This window comes from Artibeus jamaicensis, unplaced genomic scaffold (assembly GCF_021234435.1).
Source record: "Artibeus jamaicensis isolate MK-2021 breed Jamaican fruit bat unplaced genomic scaffold, CSHL_Jam_final contig_797, whole genome shotgun sequence".
Lineage (NCBI taxonomy): Eukaryota > Metazoa > Chordata > Mammalia > Chiroptera > Phyllostomidae > Artibeus > Artibeus jamaicensis.
In genome coordinates this window covers 26,138,981-26,165,221 of record NW_026521977.1, presented here as the reverse complement: position 1 = coordinate 26,165,221, position 26,241 = coordinate 26,138,981, and the positions used below count along the sequence as shown (strand labels likewise).

General features: G+C 41.2%; 1 protein-coding gene across 1 annotated transcript in view; it reads right to left on the bottom strand.

Annotated features, from left to right (window-relative positions):
* HSD17B12 (hydroxysteroid 17-beta dehydrogenase 12) overlaps positions 1–25,104 on the bottom strand; it is a 143,710-nt gene extending 118,606 nt beyond the window's left edge. Inside the window, exon 1 of the mRNA XM_037166093.2 lies at positions 24,847–25,104. Within this exon, the coding sequence (XP_037021988.2) occupies positions 24,847–25,006 (160 nt within the window). The 5' untranslated portion in view covers positions 25,007–25,104. The remainder of the gene's footprint in view (positions 1–24,846) is intronic.
* Positions 25,105–26,241: the final 1,137 nt, after the last annotated feature.

Below are 26,241 nucleotides of genomic sequence, written 5' to 3'. Positions count from 1 at the left end.
AGCCTTACCAACTTAGCTTTCAGGGCACAATTCCCCTTATTCTCACAAACATGTGGTTATTTGAAAACAAGATGTTTACCTGTGACACAGCAACTCAAGAAAGATCCGAAAAATGGGAAGGACTGAATGGGTGAGCCGGGTCGTATGTGGTTATAAATTCATTTTTAAACTAAAATTAGATAAAACTTAAAAGTTCCTCAATCACACTAGCCACCTTGTAAGTGCTCAATAGCCACATGTAGCTGGCAGCGACCAAACTATACAGAGCAGATATAGAATATTTCCCTCACCATGGGAAGTTCTATTGGAGAACACTGCCTTAAATGAAATGGTTCATATCAAATTACTAGAGAATTTTCTCCAATATGGCTTTCTGCCTGCAGCAGTGAAAACAGTGTGATATTTCAGAAGAAATGTTAAATAGTGGGGTAGTCAGGGGAAAAAAATACATCATTTTTTCATAGGTTGATAGGATGCAAAGGTTTATATTTAAATTCATCTTTCGAACTGACTAATATTCCAATGAGTGACAGTTCATTTTATTTAACAAATTTGTCTTCCTGTAACATAAACTTTTTTCTTAATGTACATCTTCAGAATCATCGCCTTCCAAGTCTGGGGTAAAAGAAGCAATTCTCTAAAAGATGAGAAGGTAAAAGAAAGCCTTCTCATCTTAAGACTAATCATTTTCTTCAAATCATCATGCTACAGTTTTAGACTGTTTTATCTTCTAAAATACATACAGCACATGTTATTTGGGACTGATAGCTAAATGTTAATTCTATAAAATCTAACTTAGAATACAGTTTTTATGCAGCTTCTTTCTAACAATAAAATAAATAGCTCTGCAAACTTATCTGAATTCAAAAGATGAAATATTTATCCTGTTTTAAGATTTATATTTTATATTAATGAAATTGGTTCTTTCCTTTTGAAATATTAAATAAACTTTCAAAAGTGGGATCCAAAGGTGGTTTATAGAAATTACACAAATTCCATGGAATATTCAAAGAATTTCAAAGTACAATGGTAAATTACTTGTTCAATTAAAAAAAAATCCTAAGTATTAGGAGGCAAAATATGTATTTATGTTCAAATACTAGATTAAAACCCAAAGGAAACATCCTTGTAATAAAAATCATCACTATAAAATTATAGGAAGGACTTGGTACTCATCAGCACCCTCTAGAGTCAGTTATTACCGTCCACAATAAATCAGGTTTAAAACACAGTAATTCGTTATTTAAAATTAAAGGGACAAAACTTAAGAATTTTTAAGAAATTTAAATTACATTCATATTATAATTTTCCCTCAAAAATTTCAAAATTCCTCTCTAACAGTCCACATTTGCTTTTTTCCCAGTGAGTTCAGTCTGGCAGTGTCTCTAGAAGGTATCCAGCTTGTTTTACAAAAGATGGATTCAAGTGAAAAACACTATGCCTTTTAAAGTTTACTATGCAAAGATCTTTGCTTAATAACCTGTGTTTTTAAATCACTTATTTTAAGAATTACTCTAATTGTAAAAAAGTTTATTTAATATATACTTCATTAAAATAAGATGTAAAAAGAAGCTTAAATTTCTCAAATATGCAGCATATTGCAAGTGACAATTCACTGTAAGGACAGCTGAGCTGGGTTTTCGTAAGAGTCAAGAAAAAGGAAGTCTGTGTAGCTCATTTCTCAGATACCACCCACTAAATTCTTTCAGTGAAACTTATCTCCAAATTTCCACCTACACGAAATGTACTGCAAATCTCCTTTTATGTTTCCCCTTCTACTGGGTAACCCACTTCGCCCTCCCTGGAAGGGCAGAGACAAGCAGGACGCCCGCGGGCACAACGTGCACAGCATCGCGCAGCAGAATTCAGCACCCTGGACCCCTGGCTCCATTCCCCGGCCCAGAGCTGCGCCTGCACCAGCCCATGTCCGACGCATGCGCCACTGCAATGCTCTCAGGGGTTAGGCGCACGCAGTCACCATTCCCACAGATGAAGCTCCCGTGTTCACCTAGAGACCACAGTCAAGCCAGCAGTCACAGCACAAGACAGTAGCCCTTTCTATTCAGAAAAAAGGGGAGAAGTGGTCAACTCAATTTTCTGAGTGCTTTAAATATACATAGGTATAGCAGCAAAATGTTTCTTGTTTACATCCACTAAATTAACTTGGGGCTTTCTTTCGTCTCTGCAAAAATTAAAAATGATACAGTCATCATCTGAGTTCACTCTAGGGGAAACAAATCCAATTATACCCTACTCTCCTCTTACTAGATTTGCCTAATGTTTCATAACTGAATACGTCGTTAAAAAGGGGACGAAACGCAGCACAGCATTGCATCAACTACTTTGTTAAAGGCAATTAAGTCAAAGTACTGCTAATAATTCCTCTTTGGGTGTCCAACAAGCTCATGAAGAGGAGGACTTATGCCTAGTATTCTTGCTTATGAGGGGTGAAAACAAGCTCTTTCTTTTATGTTGAAAATAGTTATGCAGCTCCGATCTTACCAGGATGTGTTACATCCTCTCTGCCGCTTTATTACCTGGGCTATTGCACTGCCCTGATTTTTCTCCACTGGAGGGCACAGTTGGCTAAAAGAAAAGCTGGTGAGGCCTAATTTGGTCTGCTCCACCGTTCCAAAAAAGGATGGATGAGAAAGGAGGTGAAGCTTCCATCAGAAAGGATGTTTCAGTATCATTTCTCAATTTCCCTTGATCTGTTCTCTTGAAAACCATTACAAAAGATAAACACTAATTGGCGAAGAGCTAAGACAAAGATTAAAGACAAAAAACAAGACTTGTTCTAAACACCACTATCTGTAAAGAATAAATAAAAGATGAAGTGGAAAGCAAAGATTGGGTTCTTTTTTAATGGTGGAAATGACCCACGTCAGGGTAGACAATAACCTAAAGTGTACATGCAGACAGAAATTCACCTTTACTGCAGTCCCCACAAGGCATTTCCGTAAGAATGTGGTGTTGAATTACTCGGTTCACAGGCAATGACATAAATCATGCTCAGCAGAAACAATTTATTTTTATTTTCTATTTTTTGCATTATCATTTTAGAGATAAGCCAACAGAGGATGCTATTCAGCAATTCATTCACAGCCGCCTTTTCTTTGTAAACCTAATCAATCCTACAGGCACAGTGCAACATGTTTCTAGTATGTTCAGAAAAAAGATTAGTTAAAAAAAGGGAAAAAGATTAGTAAAGAGACACATAAAGCACTTCTAGATAAAGTCAATAAATGTAGCATTCAGGGGAACTTATAAAACAATAGTCTATTGTTTGACAGCTTCCTTTTGAATAAAACTCTTAGGTTTCAACTTACCAGTAAGCTTTCTAAGCTTTTATTGTATGGAAAGTAATGTGATGAAGGACACCTCTCTATGGCTATTACCCAGGGCATCAAGTTTTATGTGGTCAACTGACGAAATATTATAACAGTTTTTTTGTTACACATGGATCAAGTTAATTTTTTTCAAGTAGCAAATGGGGCAAAATAACTTAGGTGAGATTATGTCCTCAAAAAGATCACTTAAACACCTATACTTAAACAAATTGTTCATGTTATTTTTTTTAAAGATTTTATTTATTTATTTTTAGAGAGAGGGGAAGGCAGGGAGAAGGACAGGGAGAGAAACAGCAATGTGTGGTTGTCTCCCACCCGGCCCCCAGTGGGGACCTGGCCTGCAACCCAAGCATGTGTGCCCTGGCTGGGAATGGACCTGCGACCCCTTGGTTCACAGCCTGCATTCAATCCACTGAGCCACAGCAGCCAGGGCTGTTCATGTTATTTTAAAGTGATTCACCGAAGAACCCAGAAGTAGTCCCAGCCAGGGTCTTCTACATACTCAGTGGCAGCTGGAGCATCTGTTGCAGTCCTAAGAGATGAAACAATTCCACTTGCCTGATAACACACCTGGTTGCTCCCTATCGTTTTTCCTATTGACTTAAATCGCGGTTACCCATAAGAAGGGTATATGAGGCAGATGGGAACGTTGGTACAAAGTTTGTGCTGCAGATGCATAAGGAACAGCAAGGAGGCCATTAATAGTTTGCTTGGAGAGAGGAAATTCCATTCAGGTCTGAGTTCAAGTGTCACCTAATGAGAAAATCTTGCCCAACCACTCTACATAAAGTAGCAGGAATACAACTTCCTTTGCCTCTTTCTCTGTTACTCTCTATCTTCTACCTTGCTTTATTTTTCTTCGTACTACGTCTTGCTATTGGACTTACCAAGTATCTGCTTATTGTCCCTCCTTCCCCATTAAAATGAACCTCCACGAGGGCCGAGCTGGCCCAGTTTGTCCACTGCTCTACCCCCAGCACAGAACAAAGTATCTGGCACACGAAAGGTAATGAAATGTTCATTGAATCAATTAAATGCAAGGAAAATTATGGGAGTGTGAGAGAGCAGGCTGACACCTCTGCGTGGTGGGGCAGGGGGACTGAACAAAAAAGAAAGAGAGTTCAAGGACTCGGACAACAGTGTGGGGATTGGGCGGGGAGGGTGTGGGTGGAGGTGGAAGTGGGTATGGGAGGAGAATTGGTAATGGGACAAATGCAATAAAAAACGATTCTTTCTCTTAAAGAAATTATGGGTAATCTAGGCTAATCAAGATAGTAATTGGCAATCCTCGAAATAAAGGCATGAAAGAAGGAAGAAAAAAGAATAAATGATACAACCTCCCTGATACTACACATCATCCTTGATGTATCCAAGATATGTCCAAGCCTGATGTGAGGTACAAAGAGCAAATAAGCGGCAGAAACGACAGGGATACAGAAATCTAACAAAAAAAAAAAGGAAGAAAAAGAGGCATAAAAATTCCAAAATTAAACCCATTAATAACAGTTGTCCTGTTCTTCTTGCCCTTGCCTTTGACCCATTATCCAAGAATCATATTCTTTCACTAAATCAGAAAAAATACTTTACTTTAAATAATACCTGTTCCTTAAATACAGGAATAGTTATCTTTCCAAAACTAAAGAGCGTTTCATCTCTAAAAGATGAAGGCAGGAAAAGAATGTACACAAAATGCACATACAAAGTGTACACACATCCCTTCACTCAGAGCGCAAAGTCCGACTAAGTTACCAATCTCTCTTACCAGGAGGGACACTCCCACAGAAAGGATCACTGCTGCCCTTGAGGTCCAGCGGCCGTGCGCGGTCTCTCAGTCTCGACAGACCTGAGAAGCTCAATTCATACTGTACCACAGTCCTTTCAGACTCGGGCCTTCTATCATTGCTGTTGAAGATACACAGTCTCTATCTTTTTAGAACAGTACTTCTACTCACACGTCAGGCTCACCAGGCACTCAGAGCAAACTCAGCACTGAGTAGGCCACACCCCCACCTGGGACTCAGGGAGTCCACGTCCCTGAGCTGCAGGTGTCCTTGCTCCAGCTTTTCCAGGACACAGATGCACATGTCCACTCCATCCCAAATTTGAAAATATGGAAATTTAAATAACACTGAATCTTTAACCTTGCACTTGTCTTCCCAAACCAGGAATATCCGAAATGGATTTTATAATCTTTCTACTTAGTAATACATTAATATGTGGACGTGGCAGAGCTAAGAATACACCCCCAGGATAATGAATCCGATTGACTTCTTATTGACTTTGCAATGGACTCAGCACTACACACTAAGGAAAGGAACAGGCCCATTTGTACATACACTCACTCCACCTTAATTCTTCACACCCAGTCGTAAATTGTTTTTAAATTCAGTTGAACTACATTGGGCCAACCAAGATCCCCTAGATTACCGGGCACTCCCTAAAAGTAAATAGCTACTTAGACTAGGCTGAAGTAGACTGTCCTAAGAAATTTATTTTGTTAATTGAAAACACAATATTCCTGAATAATTTGGCAATAATTCCCACAGAATATTAGCAATAAAACAATTCTCACGCACCTGATTGCTTTGGCTTCTTAAACTGTAGACCTGGTCACTAAAATGACTTAATGGCCTGATAGGGACAAGGACGCAATGACCAGCATCATCAGGAATGAGACTACATAGTGAGACTTGTTCCTATCCCATACCGAATTTGGCCTCCTTTCGTCCATTGCAGTATTCAGATCAACAGCAATATAGTACGTGAACCCAAATCCACAGCCCTTTATATCAATTATAAAATTTTATTCAAAACAAGAAAATATTACTTCTTTTCCATGGAATCTGTAGGCTGGGATGCTTTCAGCTGCAAATAACAAACAGTTTTCAGAAAAATGGAATTTGTTATCTCAAACTACCAGGAAGTGCAGAGTGGGTGAATTCAGTAGCTCAGAGACAGCATCAAAGACCCGGGTGCTTTCCATCTCCCTGAACTGCAGTCCTGGTGTGCCGGTCCTTTGCCCAGTCTGTTCTCTCCCTGCCCAGGGACGGCTGCTGGCAACACATCCTCACGTAACACTGCACTTCCTTTGGCTTCTTTTTAAGGGGAAGAAAAGCCTTCTCAGAGACCCTCCCTCCAGCAGATCATCTCACATCTCATTGGTGAGAACTGACCTATGCCCAGTCCTAAACCAACTCTAATAAGGGGCAGGATTCGCTTAGACTACTTAAGATTTGGCCACTGGCGCTGAAGAGGGAGCTCACCTCCGCTGAAGTGCACGATCATCTAATACCTGTGCAACGCTGGCATTCTGCCAGCAAACAACCAACCAGCCACATCTGCCACGTCTTCCCCAAATGTTGCATCTACCCTATGAAATCATCTTCTGTTCAGTAGATCAGAATTAAATTATGAAGAGGAAGAGATTAATTTATATGTTTAATACAAACATATGCCTAAACGATCCATTCACTCACTAGTCATCTGTAGTTATAAAAAAAATGTTCAAATACTTGGAATTAGGCCAACCCACCCTAAGAAGTGACAAAACCTCTATGTCCACTGAAAAATTGTAACACACATCAATTTATGCCTCAAATCTACCACATTTCTTTGATTATCTCTAGAAATTACCTCCTTCTCTCTCTTTCCCTTGATCTTATTTTGTTGCTGTGTTTAAAGAAAATGAAACAAGGGTAAATATTGTGACAGGAACCCCGGCTAAGCCGGCGGTGCCCTGTCACCCCCACTCTGGCCAGAGCATCCATCGGACAGCACATTCCAACTCAAGGATTTTCTCTGGTCCCCGAAGCCAGCCAGCAACACCCAAGAACAGAGTGGACAGAAAGGCTGTCAGATACTGTTCCTCCCCACCGACAGCCCTCAACCAGTAACTAATGGCTGTTGGTGTATAAATTCCAAGCATCCTGACCCTGCAGGTGAAATAACTCCGGAACTTGAAGTCTACAGAGCCCCACAGCTGTGCAGTGGGACTGGACTCCAACCGACCACAGTGCTTGATAATGGCCCCTTGTTGGCTGGGTTCCCTTCCCCATCTCCCTCCCTGTGTCTCCCTCCCTTATGTCAAGCTTGACAGTCTTCCAGTCATAGCACAGTGGAAATGACACTTCGCTACCAATGACTTCACAAGATCTGTACTATCATACCTAACCATAGTTTCTGTGGATGTTAAAAATAAAGTTGAAACTTAATTCAGAAACCCAGCCTACATTAACAAAGTTGTAAAAAAAAAAAAGATCTGTTTTAGAAACAGGCTCAACTTGACATATTAGATAATCACATCAAAAGAGACTTAGGTGTTGATGACGACAAAGTTGCAACAGATCCCAAAATAGGCCTCTGAAGCAATTTGAACCTCACACAAAGGATCTGATCAACTCATAGGGCAATTCTATTTCTGGGCTTCTGAGCATGGCAGGGGGAAAAGGCCCAATGTCTTGTGTGTAACGCTCTGTACTGTCTACAGTGCTTCCAAAGACTTTTCGGAGACTCTGAACAGCCCTGAAGACAGACAAAGTGAGTATTTTTAGACATATTTGATAGATCAAATAAACAAAAGGGCTGCCCACAGATTTCACAGCTAATGAATGTCAAAGGTGGGAAGGTGGAGAATGAACTCAGGTTTTCTAATAGTCCACTGTACTTCCCAGCTTCTCTGCCTAAAAAGGAAATAGCAAACGTTTACCAAACTAAGGCACAACGTGCTACAAAGGCTACACTCAAACCATTCAAAATAATGTTCCCCTTTCCTAAAATAGTACACGCTGAAGCTCCAAACTTTTCTACAGACCACACAATATAGCATATGATTTATGACTACTGTAAATGATGGCTGAACCCAAGGCCTCTGATAAGGAACTTAGACCATTAGGCTCAGCTTGGTGCTAGTCAGTGGTAAGACTGCCCAACACACCCACAGAACCTGTCCCAAATCGACCTCGTTATTTCCCTCCCCAAGCCTGCTCCTTCCCTTTGTGTGCTTCCAACTTCAGTGGCCAGTGCCGGCACCTACCCAGACCTCACAGTCCTTGACTATGTGACTCCATCACCCCCACAACCTCCGGATGATGAGGGCCCGGGACTTCCACCTCCTCTCTCTCTCTCGTCTGACTGCCTCGCTTAGTCCTACTCCCATTACCTTACTTAAGCCGCCATCACCCACTGCCTGGCCGACCACCAACCACCACAGGTCTCCCGGGTTGCTCCCTCCACATCCACTCCCCAAATGCCAGAGTAAACTGTCCAAACTATACTCTTTATCATGACATCCACTGCTTAAAAATCTTTCCATGACTTCCCACCGCCCTTAGAACAAGCAAAACTTGCACCATAGCCTCAAAGTCCTTTGTGGCTGGACCTCTGCCTATTTTTTTAGCTGGTCTTACTTTTGTCCTCCTGCCTCCCAAGGACTCTTAGTCCAAACTTCCTGAATGTTCTCACTTGCCTCAAGGTCTTTACTGAAAACGTTCCCTCTGCTGGAAATACTCCCCTGCCCTCCAAGACCCCTTGTCTAGCCATCTCTAATTCATCAAAGCAGTTTGCACAATGGTTAACAGGAGTTCCAATTCCAGATGTTCCTCCATTTACCAGTATGCAAGTGTGGGCAAATTGCCTTCATCCAGCAAAACGGGGATATTAATAGGACCTACCCTATTGGATTTTGTGAGGAGTAAATGAATTTATTCAGGTAATTAGAAAAGTATCTGGTACATGGTAACCGTTTTAATGAACACTGTATCATATTACCAGTATGAACATCATCACCATCATCTTCTTGCTTTCAGTTCTTTTTTTCCACACCTTGGATTAAATGTTACTTCTTTCAGAAAACCTACTCTAGGCCCCTGGACTAAGTTAGCACCCCCACAGCTGGTGCCTATTACACGTTTTGGAGCTGTTTATGCAATGATCTGTGTCCTCTGCTAGATCAGTGGAGGAAGAGACCATGGCTTTCTCGCTCAGCACTACATTCACACACTAAGCACTGTATCGGGAACACAGCGCATCCTAAATATTTACTGCTGAAGGCATGAATGACCCAACTCACTGTTTAGTCACTACAAAGACCATTGAGATAGCCAACTAAAATCTAAATTCCTCCCTCGCTGGTGTGGCTCAATGGATTGAGCTCTGGCCTGTGGACCAAAGAGTCACCAGTTTGATTCCCAGTCAAGGCACGTGCCTGGTTTGCAGGCCTGGTCCCTAGTAGGGGACACATATATGAGAGGCAACCACACATTGATGTTTCCCTCCCTCTCTTTCTCCCTCCCTTTCCCTCTCTCTAAAAGTAAATAAATAAAATGTTTTTAAAAAAATCCAAATTTCTTCTGGTTAAACTTAAGCCCATTTCCTTCTTCCTCATCATTTGGAGGACTTTAAAAAATTTTTTAAAAAACTAATTAGAACATCCTCTTTTCAGTCTCTTGGCCCTTTAAGAATCGTTGTCAATAAGTATCACATTAATTTTACAGAAAGATTTTTTAATCTATCTATAAACAAAACAGACTTAGAACTTTCTTCTCTCAGAATGTAAAAACCAATGAACTCAAGTCTCAGCTATGCTTCTATGGCCGCCGTTAACCCCAAAGCCTGCGATCTACCACACGCCATTCTTACCCCTCCCCCACCCTCACGCCCAGTCTCCAGTTAGTAAGGCCTGGGAGAGGCGGGAAGTGGCACTTGGGGTTCTCGGTGCACAGAAACATGGTCAGGTGCCAGTTTTTGTCCATCCCCCCCACCCTGCCAATCTATTTCAGATGCACAAACACAGAATTAGCCTAAAATAGAATGTCACTGTCAACGTTATAAGTAAATACTTAATACAGATATCACTGGAAGTTTTTACACTATTACAGACCAAGCTCTGGTGTGGAGAATAGATATTCAGCTGAAAAGCCTGCATGTATATCCCACTGACTTCTTCGACGGCCAGACTGACCTTAGTGTGGGGTTTCCCAGAATGCATGGTATCAACGGTTATCTTATGTGTTAAAAATACACTTTGTTGGGTTCTTTTATTAGAGACTTTTACTTTATAGGTTTGTAGTGAAGCCTGAGACTTATATTTTTACCAAGCACACCCAGTTGATTCTTATGATCCGAGTTTGGTTATTGCAGAGACGTAAAGAGACCTCTCACTTCCAGACAACATTTGAGGAGCTCTCCAATTCATAAGCTCTTGTACAAGTATTCCAAGCTGTCCCCAAATCATCCTTACCGGGCACGCTGGCAGAAAACTAGAAAGAACATGGAGCCCAGAGCCGGGAAACCTAGATTCAATTTCTTTGGCCATTTCCTAGCTGTGTAACTTTTACACCAGTCACTGGTCCTGGTGCATTATGTGGAAATAACAAAATCAACCCTAACCTGCTTCCTCGGGTTGTCGCAGCAATCCTTTGAGGATACTTGCAAAACCACTTTCTCAATAAGCTGTCATCGTTCCAGTAAAATTTCATTAATTCAGCCTCCTCTAATTCAGAACGTGTGAACTTCCTGAATGTTCTCACTTGCCTCAAGGTCTTTACTGAAAATGTTCCCTCTGCTGGAAATACTCCCCTGCCCTCCAAGACCCCTTGCCTAGCCATCTCTAATTCATCAAAGCAGTTTGCACAATGGTTAACAGGAGTTCCAATTCCAGATGTTCCTCCATTTACCAGTATGCAAGTGTGGGCAAATTGCCTTCATTCAGCAAAACGGGGATATTAATAGGACCTACCCTATTGGATTTTGTGAGGAGTAAATGAATTTATTCAGGTAATTAGAAAAGTATCTGGTACATGGTAACCGTTTTAATGAACACTGTATCATATTACCAGTATGAACATCATCATCTTCATCTTCTTGCTTTCAGTTCTTTTTTTCTACACCTTGGATTAAATGTTACTTCTTTCAGAAAACCTACTCTCGGAGGTGTACGATATTGTCTAACCTGCTGTGGGTTCAGGGTTGTGTTTTTTTTTCACACTATCTAGAAAGAGATCATCACCGCCTTGCACGTGACAGGCAATGATGGGTATTAGAACACACAGATAAGCAGCAGCTTCCTGTTCCACAGCAAATTAGACTGAATGGGCAGGATCCTGGAAGCCTGTTTACTGCGTTAGCTGTGTATGTGCCCGAGACTGGAGTTTCAGCTATTGTTACAGCCAGCGTGGCAATGTTTCTGCTGGAAATTAACTTGGTAGTGGGCCGTTACTGACAGTCATTATGGTAAAACCAATCCGAAGAATGAGTTTTCTATATACCAGGAATGTGAAGGAACTTTAAAGCTGGCATCTAAGCTACTAAAAAATACTGTCCTTTCCTGGCCTCCTGAAGAAGCGTACACTAAAAAAAAAAAAAAAAATAGTATCTCCTTGGTAATTCAGTGTCATTAACATAATCAGTAGAGTGGGGTACAGACAAGGCTGAAACTACCGGTAAGAGTTGCGGGATCAACCCACTTCACTTGCAGCACTACATTCAGTGTAAGGGTTCCCAACTCATGCCCAGGTAGGAGTGTACCAGTGGCATAATGGTACCCTCGGGGGCTACAGAGGTACATGTCATTCTTCAAGATTTCAGGCCCTTGTACAAAGAGGGCTGTTTTTGCCCCATACCAGTTGCGGGAATGTGTGACAAGGTCTAGTTCTGCCAGCAGCCTCATGGTTGCCACAGATCAGCTTCCCGCTTTGAATTCATCCCCTACGAATCCCTCCCACTCTGCCGTCAGAGTGTGCTGCTCATCACCCCCACCACACTGCTCCGAAACCCCCCACCACAGATGCACCCACTGTTCTTGGCCTTTTGCCAGTGGCCTGTGTTGTCTAGCCACTAATGGGACGCATGATCTTGGACAAGCCATCGCCTCTCCCAGCACACTTCCCCAACAGGCCCCCTGAGGAGGCCCCCTGAGGAGGTCCCCTGAGGAGGTCCCCAGCAGTGCCCCTAGTTTTGTCAGCCTATCTTCATTCTCTTCCGCTTCCTAATCACTTCTCGATGTTCTCCTTTCTCACAAAGGGGGGGACTAAACTTTTGTAAAGACTGTCAACACATACTCATTTTTGTCCATGAAGCAATTAAACTTTACACTCATTGCTCTGTGGTTAACTTTCTAGCACTTGTTAAATACATACATTTACCTTTCAGTGCCTTTGCTACCAAAGAGACTTTCCAGGGGCTCTGGGTCAATGTCTCCAACGATTCAGGAAAGTCTAAAGGTTCTGGAAGGCTTGGGTTCATTTGATCAGGCCTTTTAAATCAGAAAACCACATTTGGATCAACATATCCTAGAATTAAATTTTCTACTAATTCATCTCAGCCTTACCAATTAATTAGCAAGGTTTTACTGAAACTTTAAATTGGAAAAGTCTTTTTTATAAAATGAAAATCTATTGGCAACACTTTTGTAATGATCTGAAGATGAATAATTAATATAGTACCAAAATTCTATTAATATTGAAATGTGGTGTAGTTGGTTTCCTGTAGCAATTTCCTAAACCTCAGGTGGGGAAAGGTTAGCCTACCACCAGTGCTACTCAAGGGCATCTTTTTTATCTCATGGCGTTTCACTCTTTCAAACCTGTTATCCCAGCGCTGGTTTAGTTATTTTGTAATCAGTCTTCATCTAACCAGTCTTAGTTTCATTCCAATCTTGCTTTTTAGGCGTTTCGCTTGAGGTTTTAAAACAATGAGGAAAGGTGAACAAATTATTTTGCAACACAAAACCAAAGCAAAACATCCCACTCCCAAGTGAACCTCAAGGAGAAAATATTCATGTACTAAGTATTATTTATTCTGCACTCTCAAGGGGCTTGCTGTTTAGAACAAAGAGGTTAATGCAGACATACACACGTGTACGCATATGCATTGTGACCCAGACACGGAGCAAGGACTAAAATAGTAAAGTGTGAAAAGGCCTACAAGACAGAACAAAACAAGTACTATCAGAGTTCCAACCATGCGTGACCACTTGCTTCCATCTGTACAGCCCGCTGCAAGGACAAATTCAAAAGCTGGACTCTGGGAGTCGAACTGCACAAACAGAGAGGGAGGAAGAGTGTGTGTTGCAAGATAAAGCTACCCAAGCAGAGTGAAATAAACGGTCACCAAGCACCGAAACTCCTGATGTCTCTGCACAAAACACGTGGAACTGGAAAGAAGTGGGAGAGTTACAGGCAGGTCTGGGACCCAGGAAGTCATTCTCCATCCCCCACCCAAGGGAGGATGCAGAAAGGGCCACGTTAAGAAATGAGACCAGAAAGAAACATAAGAACGCGATTAAAGGGGCCAAGGAGCTTGATGTCTGCAGACATGAGGAAACTCTGGAGTTTTTGTGTAAAGTGTAAGAGGTCATTTAATCAGCGATTTCTTTTTTCAGAAGACGAGGCCTGCACTGGAGTGTGGATTTGGCAGGGCGGTGCTACGTCAGGCTGACTCAGAGAAAGATGTGGGTGGGAGAGAGACTGCTGCGATGACAGAGTCAGTAAGCTACGGCAACATCCTGTCTAGATATGAAGAGAAAAGCAAGATTCTAACACAGAGCAAACTGGCCACTTGCTGAATTTGTCACACGGGCGTAATTTATTTGGCTCACAGAGCAAACTTGAGAAATTAAGAAACTTTAACCTTAAAAAATTAAGCAACTTTCCACACTGGGGCCCAGGTTACGGAAGGGCAAAAACTGGCCGAGCGGCGGCCATACTGAGCCGGCCACAACTGATCAGGCAGACGGTGTTCAGAGGTGGAGCTACACCTGACCCAGCCATCCTGATGCTGGGCTGGGTGGCAACAATATGGAAGTCCGAAATCAGGTGGAAAGAATAGAAAAGATGAGTTTCAGACATGCTAGGATTGAGATCTTGAATAACCATCCAAAAGGGAACAGGCAGTAAGTTAATAAAAATTTTTAGAGAAAGCTTGGAAAAGAGAAGATGGATATACACAGAAATAAGAACCACCGCCAGAAATAAAAGTGATAGCAAATGTAACAACAATGATATCGGCATTTATGTACCATTTACTACTTAAATGCCACATACTTAGAACAGCATCAGGCATCTCACACCCAGGAACTTGTTTAATGATTTCTTTAAACCTATTATTATCCCAATCTGACAGGTGAGAAAACCGAGGCACAGCGAAGTCAAGGTGATGTTGCTTGTAACTGGCAGGCTTGGGACTCAAAAGCAAGTAGCCTGGTTCCATTGCTTGCACTATGAGGATTTCCTCCTGAGGTCATGGTCTGTACTTTGTGTATAGACTAAATAATTTCATTTTAGAGGTGGGGAGACTGCTAATACTTCTTAAATTTATAACCAGTAACTTAAGAGAATGAAGAAAGAGAAGATAATTCTCCCCAAATACATTATCCCTTAATCTCTGAAAAACTGGAATACCTTACTTAACAGGTATTTTCATTCATTCAACAACTATGTGTTTACACTGCATGCAGGCACTGTTCTAGGTGCTTACAATCATGAACAACCACCACCACCACAACAAAAACAGATCTTTGTCTTCACGAGCTTCCATTCTAATGGGCAGACAGATGAGAATCGTCATCAATGAGGTGTACATACAGTATGGGAGACAGCGACACGTGCTGTGACAAAAAGGACAAGCAGAACAGGGGAAAGGAGATCAGAAGTGGGGTGCGGAAGTGAGGATTGTGAGTTTGAAGGCAGTAGGTGTCAGTGAGAAGGTGAGATTGGAGCAAAGACTGGAATAAAAAGAGTGAGCCACATGGTTATTCTCTTGGGAAAGAATAACCCAAAGCCCCAGGGCAGCCCATGCCTAGGATGTTCGAGGAAGTGAGTTCACGCGAGAAGTGAGCGTGCTGGGAGAGTAAGAAGGAAAAGGGGGCAGAGATGAGGCGAGACGTTGAAGAAGGCAGCAGGCAGGTGGCTGAGAGCCTTGTCAACCACATGAAGAGTTTTGGATTTTAATCTCAACAGAACAAGAAGCCATCGGAGGGGTCTGGGCAGAGGCTCACGGGATCTGACTTGAGCTTTTCAAGGATCTCTCTGGCGACTGTGTCAGAATCAGTGGGGGTGGGGAGGGCATGGTGGAATCAGAGAACAGGAAGCCTTTGTCATTTAGAGGCAACAGATTTCAGTGGCTTACCCCAGAGTCACAGAAGGGACTGGATTCTGGATATTTTCAAGTAAGAATCAAAGATCATTCGAAGGTTTTTATAAACGTGATTGAAAAGCTGCATGTAACCAAATTTTCCTAAGTCCATAAAAACTTAGGTTCACTAGGGGGAACCATATTTCCAGGAACCACCTAGTAAATCTTCTCACAAAGCAAGGGATTGTCCTGCAGTAATACCAATCCCCTCCTACCTGATCTGTTCACAATTTCAGGTTTGCAACAGTGTGTCTGCTGAGTAAACAACTTTATTTCTGGGTTCCAACCATCCCTTCTCATCAAATAAGAGTAATCTGTACCAATAAAAGATGTTCTCCAATATGTTACTTGCTATCCATAAAAACACTGAGGACTACACTGGAACCTCATTTGCATCTCATTTCATTGTCATAATCATCCTGAAAAGAATGAGCTCCATTTAACAGACGAAGGGGGTTGTAACACTCTTTGCCCAAGGTCAGACAGCTTGGCAACTGGCAAAGCTCTCGCCCTTGCTGCGCTGACTCCAAAGCCGGCCTTTCGGTCAGCACAACAGGTCCCTGACGCAATACTCTTGAGAGGCAGAAACTTAAAAATTAAACTCTCCTCCCTTTCCCCACTGACTAGATCATTTAAATAGAAATAACTTCACTTAGTGGTAGTAAAGATAACTCTTCAGAAACTAGATCTTCTCCCTGGAATTGCCAGTAGAGAGAGGACAAAAGCTTTGTTCCACTAGACAAAGTCAATAAATAAAACAAAGCATTCCCTCTGACTGGGATTTGTGGCAGCCTTCTCAACTACCACACCAGTGACCTTTAGAGAGCCGTCACCCAGTTTCAGGGTTCATTCAACTGCCCTATTCCCAGTCCCTGATAAGACTAGAACTTCCCACGCCACAGTGGTTAGATTTTTTCCTCCAGGGAGAAATGGTCTCTGAAAGACGATATGATCAGGAAGTGCACGAAAGTGGCTCCCTTCCTACAAAGTGTAAATTCACTTTTTTTTTTAAAGGCAATTTTAACTGAGATTATCTGAATAACTCGCACTGGTCTGTCTGTGTGGCAAGGCAACAACTTCAGCAGGATCACAAAAACAATGAATTTGGTTTGAAGTTGCAACTTGACATCACCCTTCTGCTTAAAATCCCCTCAGCTGTTTCCCATGTTCTTACAATACATTAAACGGACCTGCTTGCCGGCGCCTCTTCCCATCCCACCTTACACTGTGCCCCTCCCTTCTGGGCTCTAGTCACTGGCCTTGTTTTATGGGGGCCTCGGGAGCCTGGCACATGCTGTTCCCTCTGCTCTTTCTGCTACTCCTCACTTACCTCCAGCCATAGAACCAACTATGGCTTCTTTCCACCACTAACACAACAGTTTGTCCATTTGATTGGTCTGCCATCCTACTGATTCTATTTTAAGGTCCATGGTCAGCACTCAACAGTACTTTTGGTGGTGGATGGACAAATGAATAGTGTTATATCACACTCGCCACCAAGCACAGTATAAAGGCTTTTCACACCCTGCCTCCTAGACCGAAGTTCAATCCATCCCAGAAGACTAAAATACAAGTTACAAGGTGCTGTTTTTATTTTTACCCAAGATGAGAAGAGAAATGAAATAAAGGATCTGCTATGCTATAGACTGAATTCATTTGCTCTACACAAAATTTACATGTTGAACTCTTAACCCCCAATGTGATGGTATTAGAAGGTGAGGCCTTTGGCAGGCGATTAGGTCATTAGGGTGAAACCCAAATGAATGGGATTAGTGCCTTTATAAAAGAGATGCCAGAGAGTTCTCTGTCCCCTTCTCTCATGTGAGGACACAGCAAGAAGACAGCTGTCTATAACCAAGAAGTAGTCCCTCACCAGACACTGAATGTGCCAGCACTTTGGGCTTCCCAGCCTCCAGAACTACAAGAAATAAATGTTTGTTGCCTAAGAATGTTTGTTGTTCTACAGCTGTATCTGCTGTTTCTTACCAAGTTCTGACACTAGTGCTTGAAGGTTGCCCTGCCAACTCCAATCTGGACAGCTTGTTTCATTTAGGCCCATGGACTCTCTTTTCAGAGAGAAAGTGCAGAGTGATAAATACCTTTCAGAATTACGACTAAGGCCATTTGCTTTTTTGCCCTCTTCCACCCATCTGGCTTTTTGGGGAAAAAAATTAAAAAAACACAAAGCACAGCACTGCCGTGATCAACATCGGCTCTCCAGCAAGAACAGGTCTACCAGACACTCCTGAATGTCCACAAGGAACGCCTTACATTTACCAAGCTGAACCTCCAGAGAGTCACTAAATCCATTTGAGAATTGCCAGAGAGATAAACAGAAAACAACATACAAGGTCAGGTCCAGCCATATTGATGACAGTCAAACCTTTGCTTCCCTAAGCACCTGCGTGCCGTTCCAAAGTTTTCTCAGGTGGCAACAAGATTCATGGTTGCAAATATGAAGAAAATTCTGACCTACTTGATTCTAGAACATGCTACCTATTTTGCAATGCTTCCAGGAACACCAAGTATGTGCAAAGTTGAAAGCGTGCCTTCAATCAGAGAGCAGTCAAGTTCCTAGGGTGTAAAGAAATCCACCAAGTACCATGCAATCTGTCAGCTAATCACCAGCCACCAGCTAATCGTCCTCACTAACATGAGGATGCTGCAGAATGGACAACTTGGTTTCAAATACTGATTCTGTAACTTACTAGCTATGAAACTGAAGACAAGGGATATCATTAACCTAAGTTTCCGTTTCCTCCTCTGTACACTGGGGATAATGCAGCCTAGCTCTAAGAGACATCAAAGGTAATCTGTGTGTTCAAGCATCATCTGGAGCACCAGTACACTCAATGATGGAAAACCAAAAGCTTTACCTATAAGATCAGGAACGAGACAAGTATGCCCACTCTCACCACTGTTATTCGACTTAATACTGAAAGTCCTATCCAGAGCAATCGAGCAAGAGAAAGAAATAAAAGGCATCCAAGTTGGGAATGAAGAAGGAAAAATTGTCACTTTTTGTACATGACATGATTCTTTAAATAGAAAACCCTAAACACAAAAACCCTAAACTCCACCAAAAAACTATTAGAAACAATAAATGCAGTAAAGTTGTAGAATACAAAAACCAATGTATAAAATCCATTGTGTTCCTATATGCTAACAATAAAATCTCAGGAAAAGAAATTTTAAAAAAGCATTTCCTTTTGCAATTATAACAAAAATAAAATGCTTAGAAATAAAGTTAAATAACAAAGGATGTAAAGGACCTATACACTGAAAACTATGAGACATTATTAAAGAAACTAAAGAAGACACAAAGAAATGGAAAGCTATTCCATGTTCATGGATTAGAAGAATCAACATAGTTAAAATGGCCATATTACCCAAAACAACATAGAGATTTAATGCGATCCACATTAAAATAGCAATGGCATTTTTTTAAAAAAAAAGAACAACAAAAAATCATCAGATTTGTATAGAACCAAAAAAACCCCCAAATATTTAAATCAATCCAGAGAATAAAGAGCTAAGCCAGAGGTATCACATTCTCTGACTTCCAATTATACTACAAAGCAACAGAAATGAGAACAGCATGGCACTGGCAGAAAAACAGACACACAGACCAATGGAATAGCATTGAGAGCCCAGAAATAAACCCACTTGTACATGGGCAAATAATTTTTGACAAAAGAGCCTAAAATATACAATAGAGAAAAGAAAACCTCTTCAATACATGGTGCTGAGAAAACTGGGAAGCTACATGCAAAATATTTGTAAGACTGCTAGTTGGGAACATGTATAAAGGACCAATGGACAAAGACAACAGGGGTGGGGGGAGGATTAAATGTAAGAGGTGGAAGGTGAATGGGGCAGGGGAGAGAAATGGGGAAAAATGGGGACAACTGTAATTGAAAAACAATAAAAAATTTTTTTAAAAGAACTGCTGTTTGTCACCAAACACAAAATGGATTAAAGACCTATATATTAAAACCTGAAACAATAAAATACATAGAAAAAATAGGTATTAAACTTATGAACCTTGGTCTCAGAGAAAATTTTATGAGTTTGACCTCAAAGGCAAGGGAAGTAAAAGCAAAAAGTAAACAACAGGACTATATGAAACCGAAAAGCTTCTGCACAGCAAAAGAATCATCAGCCAAACAAAAACAACCAACGGAATGAGAGAAGATGTTTGCAAACAACACCTCCAATAAAATGTTAATATACAAATATATAAGGGACTCAGACAACTCAACAACATTAAAAGAAACAATCCAATTGAAAAATGGGCAGAGGACCCGAACAGACATTTCTCCCAAGAGGACATCTAAATGACCAACAGATATATGAAAAGATGATCAACTTCACTAGTCAGTAGGAAAATGCAAATGAAAACCACAATGAGATACCACCTCAAACCTGTCAGAATGGCTATTACCAAGAAGACAAGAAATAAGAAGTGTTGGAAAGTTTGTGGAGAAAATGGAATCCTTATATACTACTGTTGGGAATGTAAATTGGTACAGTCACTACGGAAAACAGTATGAATGTTTCTCAAAAAATGAAAAATAGAGTTACCATATGAGCTAGCAACCCCTCTTCTGGGTATCTACCTGAAAATTTTGAAAACACTTAGTCACAAAGATGTATGTACTCCTATGTTCTTTGCAGCATTACTCACGGTGGCCAAAATATGGAAACAACCAGTGTTCTCTGATAGACGACTGGGTAAAGAAAGACAGTGGCACATACACACGATGGAATACTACTCAGCCACAAGACATGATGAAATACTGCCATTGCGACAACGTGGATGGATCTTGAGGATATCATCCTAAGTGCAATAAGTCAGATGGAAAAAGTCAAGACCTATACGATTTCACTCATACGTGGGATATAAAACGCAAAGCAACAAATGCACAAACAAGACAAATAAAACAAAACTTCACAGACACAGACGGCAGCATGGTGGTTACCAGAAGGGGTAAGGTAAAGGAGGGGAAAGGGAATCGAATACGTGGTAACAAAAGGAGACTTGACTTTGGGTGGTGAACACACAAGCAATACAGAGATGATATATCACAGAACACAGTGGTACACTTAAAACTTATTTTAACTCGTATTGACCGGTTATTCCAATAAACTTAATAAAAATGTTTAAAGAATCTGCATCAAATGCCTAGGACACTTCAAGCATCCAATAAATGGTAGTTACTAATACTTCTTCTCATTGTGCTAATTTAAGTTATTAACATTTCATATATAACTCCTCAAATCATGTGATAGCTCAAGGCCTAGTTCAAGAAAGGAACCTACCACCCACTGCCCCTGGTTACTCGAGTAGCCGTCGCACAATTGAGGTAACAGTCCTGTGCAGTTACCCAATATAAAAAGAGAAATTACACAGCACATATGATTTTAAGAATTCTTCAATTTTTTGAGCTTGGCTAAGCACAGCCAGTTTTGATGAATGGCTGTCTTACAGGAGAACTGCATTAGCCCACGCTCCTTCTAGGTCCCCAGTGTCCCTGAATTGGGAGCACCTGGGAATACTACAGGAGTAAATGAGTTCCATCAGCGTCAGAGCTGCGAAATCTTGGGGATCTGCTAATGCGGATGGACAGAGGACAAAATGCACAAGTGAAGGCCCTTTGCAAAATCTAAACTCCCTCCAGAGAATGGAACATTATTCAGCAACAAAAAAAATAAATGGAGCACTGGAACCTGCCACAATATGGATGAACCTTGAAAAAGAACCAGTCGCAAAAGGGCAAATATTGTATGATTCCATTTATATCAACTATCCAGAATAGGCAAATGTATATAGAAAGTAAATTAGTGATTGACTAGAACCTAAAGGTATTGGGGTCAGGGAGAGACAGCTAATATGTACAGGGTTTCTTTTAAGGAGGAGGAAAATGTTCCAAAATTAAATTGTAATGAAGATTGCACAACCCTGTGAATATGACGAAATCTTGAACAGCAATGCACACTTTAAATGGATAAAGTGTATGGTATGTATGTGAATTCTACCTCAATAAAGCTATCTTAAAAATCTAACTCATTCACTGATTAGTGGAGCCTTCATCTTTCCTGCCTGTAGAACTGTCCTCTCTGTTAAAAACGAAAAAGAAGAGCTCAGAGTGCTGTCTTGGGTTTAAAGCCATAAAATACCTGGACTTTGGAAGTATGCTTACCTTGCCTGTGCACCTATCACCTCCACTTTATTTCAGTAATCAATCATTATAGATGAACTCCAGTGATTGCAAAAATATTTATGCAAGGATACATAGATGCAAAAGTGATATATGCTCAAACTAAATCCTGCAGGTTACATTCTTTATCACCCCACAGCAATGACCGGTCTCTATATAGTACAAATGGACCACCTTCATTAGCCACCTGCTGTGGAGTACCTGCTACAGTGACTTGCAAATACCTGAAGCTCTACTTTCACAGGGTCTCTTTGTTCTAAGAAATACAGGAAGAATGGCATCACAATGACAGGCAAGAGTCTTCCTTACTAAGTTGGCTAACCCCGTCTGCTAGGGACCTAATGAAATCAGCGTTATTCATCTGAGTGGGAATGTTACTGGAGCAAACTGGAAAAGACATGATCACCCTTTTGATTAGGAGATGAAGAAGATACATTAAGAGTATGGGCCACGTAATGGATGATGATCTTAAAAGCCTGACTAAAGAATCTGTAGTCTGGAATATTTTACTGATTGCAAGTCAAACCTGTATTTCAGGGTTTCCACAAGTGTTTGTTTTTAAGTTTAGAAGAGCTTATATCTGATTAACGTGCCAGTTACTGTGGGAAAAGACAAAAAAAAATGTGGACCTACAGCCTCTGCCTCTCATTCCAAAAATCCGAAGATAAATTAAACATAGTCACATGAAGGGACTTAAGAATAACAAAAATAAAAAAATATACTATCAAATCAACACATATTACTAGGTAATACTTAAAATATTTCATTGGTTATGGAGAGGAAAATGTTAAATGGACATTAGTACTAGAAAGTAGGCATCGCCTCCCTAATACTGCCTGCTACTTGCTTTTACTCAAAGAAAGGTGCACAGGTCTCAGTAAGCAATTCTATAGGGAAGAAAACTTACTAAGACTCTTTATATATAAAAATTAGGCCCTGGCTGGTGTGGCACATGGAATTAAGCACCAGCCTGAGAACCAAAAGGTCACAGGTTCGATTCCTGGTCGGGGTACATGCCTAGATTGCGGTCAGGTCCTCAGCTGGGGGCGTGCATGAGGCAACTGATCCATGTATCTCTCACACACTGATGTTTCTCTCCCTTTCTTTCTCCCTCCCTTTCCCTCTTTCTAAAAGTAAATAAATAAAATCTTTTTTAAAAAGAAAAATGTTTAAAAAATAAAATAAAAATTAATTCTAAACTCCTAATTTTGGTTGAACAAAGTATCTACCTATCTTTAATTACAATTTAACCCTGTTTATTCAAGTGTCATCTCTGCTGGTGTGTTTTTCCAAATTAAGTTCACCCTTCCAACAGATACAAAGAACCTGTTTGACATGAACTAGCCTTAACATACTTTGTTTCCCAGAGTCCGTGAATTTGGACAGATAGAGGAAGTATTTTAAGATTTGGGCCACCACATGTAAGTAATGTTACAAATAACTTGATCATTTCTTCTGCTTAAGCACTCAAAAAACAGAGACTTTTCCAACCATCCAGGGTAAACTAAACTCAACAATATTTCACTTTTTGATGCTCTGATCCTCTCTGCTATATTCCAGTGTTCTAGTTCAAATTTTACTTCTAAATCTTTTAAACATTTCCCTTAATCTGTCAAAAATCCTTCCTCTGGGACCAAATAATTTCAATACAAATATTACTTATGAAATGACAATGATGCATCTCTTGACTTCTACTATGGACTGATATAGATGACTTAATTAGTCCATTTGAGTTATTAACCAATCAATTTTAGATATTTTTAAAAAGCTACTAACATTAGTCTATGTTTACAAATTACAAAACTTTATCTGATTGCTGAAACACTGGAGTCTGGTATAACTATTCCAAAAGTCCACAATCAGATTCCCCAAACCTTACAACCTGTAACTTGAGCAAGCCAATTGTGAAATTATAATACTGATTAAATGAAGTTGAGCACTTCACTGCTTTTTCAAAGACTATTAAAAAAATAGCAAGTGATTTTTTTAAATGAGTACTAGAATTTTAATTGCTGCTTCACATAGTGGACAGAGCTCTACTTACATATCCTTTCCTACTTGAGATGTTTTCATTATTGCGCTGCCCCAAAAGTCTATTTAAATGTTTTTGAATAAATAAAGAATATGGAGTAACATTATTTGTGCACCTTACTCGAGCCTAGTCTGAAAAATATCCTAAACACCTCAGAACTCAGGGGGGAAAGAAAATAAAAGCCTTAAGTGAACATTCAATTATAAAATGGCAGAATAAATAATCACACCAGAGAACGACCACAGCATATCCACCTGGCTAAACAAATAAATAAATAAATAAAATCTAAAGGAAAGGAAAGAAAAAAGCAAGCGCGAAACTTGCTCGCAGGTAATTTTTTCAACTTCTCCAATCCGACTTTTCTCTTCCATTTTTAAAATCCTCCGCCTGGATAGAATTGTTTAGCTCACTTTTTGTGGGAATACTTCTCCCTCCAAGTGTCTATCTGCAAAAAGTATTTCTGATTTCTAAGAAAGAGTTAACGTTTTGCAGAAGCAATACATCTTACTACTTTTTAGACTCCAGAACAATTTTAGCGAGGATTTTTTAAAATGTAAATTACATGAAATTGGCCAAATCCGAGTAAGTGGTTCGTTGCAAAGTGCAGAAAGACTTCGTAAATTCTATGTCCTCTTCCTCCAAGCCCTCAACCCCGCAAAGTCAACAGAATCCTTCTGCATCCTTAATACTGGGGCCAATGTTCAAATCCAACGAAAAACTTTATCTTTAAAACACTCAGAAGGGGTGAACCAAGGTGGGTAGAGAGTAACTGAAAAGACGGCAAGGAGACTGACTCTGGGCCATGAACCGGGAATGACTTAAATGACAAAAGTCCGAAGTTCAGATTTCTTCCTCACCTACCAAGCGACACTTTAGAGTCCCTGCGTTACGCCAGGAATGTTTTTAGCCCTTCAAAACTCTACAAGTCTAGGCTTGCCGCCGATGGCTCAGGGGCCGGACGGATACGTGAAAAGCAGGAGTTTCACGAAGGTGAAGAGGGAAGCTGGGGAAGGCCGAGGCTGGGCCCTGAACTTGTCAGCGCGGACCAGGCAAGGCCGCGAGCCGCGCGAGCCGCAGCAGGAGCGAGGGAGCTAGCGGCGCTGGTCTGACTCACCTGCCCATTCACCGAGCCCCGGTCCGACCCCAGGCTCGTGACCCAAACCCCAGATCTGAAGGGCCGTGAAAAGCGAGTACGCGATGCGCAGGGCCAGGTAGGCCACAGTGCTCGCGCCCACCCAGTACAGGAAACCGGCGGCAGAGAGAGCGCTGTCCATGGCTTTCAACCAGGCCTCACTATCCTCGTGAATGAGAAAAAAACTAATGAATGAATCCTAGAAGACGCTCCGGCTGTGACGGTGAGGACAACCCATAGGCGCCGCCCCGATCTTATTTTGCTTAAAACCCGCCCACAAAACCACATGCGTGCCACCATTGGTGATCTATTGTTTCCTCCGCGCGTAGTGCGTCAGTCATTGGCTAACTCCAGGTTTACTGCCACGCCCATAACCCTCCAGCACTCGCAGCAGGCAGTGTTTCCGCTCTAGGGAGGCTAACCACCTGCCAATCAAGATTCAGCTCAGTGTAAACGTCACCAGGCCTCTCGTATCTCTACAGGAAGCGACTCGGCTCACCCCACCAAATAACCCAGGTCTCTCATTGGCTGCAGCGGTCCTCGCGATTGCCGAAGAGTGCACTCTTATAGGCCAATGAGACCCAGCGGTTTGAGCTCTGGTTCAAAGAGGGAAAGGGATCAGAGAGGCCGACCAGTGAATGGGAAGATTGTAGTAAGAAGTAGGCGTGGAGCCATGATTTTATTTTCACCTCTTTATTGAGTACTTTGTCACTGTTAAATATGCTATTATTGTCCCCATAAACTTGTCCAGATAAAGTCTTGCGTCTTCTGTTTCTGTGCCTTCCCCACATTACCCCTTCGCTCTGGTGACACTTATTGAGGGCCTGCTAAATGCCACTTCCCCCCTCCCGCGCCGAGCGTTAAACAACATAGTTTCCAAAATCTTGAAGTTCAAAGCAAATGGCTTCACGGAGACAAATAACTAATACACTGTGACATAGAGCCGTGAGAAGAATGAAAAATATAGGAACACGGGTTGATGAATGCCATGTTTTAACTGGGCCATTTAAAGGATGATAAAGATTTTTCTTTTACTTTCTTTTTTTATTTCTTTGCTGCTGCTGCTGTTCTTGTTGGAAGGAAGTGAGTTGTGAGGGGGCACAAAAGTGTACAGTCCAAGAAGTATGAGAACTACCTCAGCAAAGTTTCAGAGGAGTGCGGCTTAAGGTAAATTTAAGAAAATGTGCGATGTGATAACACACTTCACAATTATCCTCTTATCTTCCCATCAAGACTTTTTGCTTCCTGTGCTGGTATGGGTTTTGTTAGAGTTGTCAGTGATGTGGGCTGTGAAAGAATCACAAAGAGAAGAAAGTACAGAGAGTAAAGGTTTTATTTTTACTTTCTCAAGGGAGGGACAGGGCTAGGAGCAGAGAA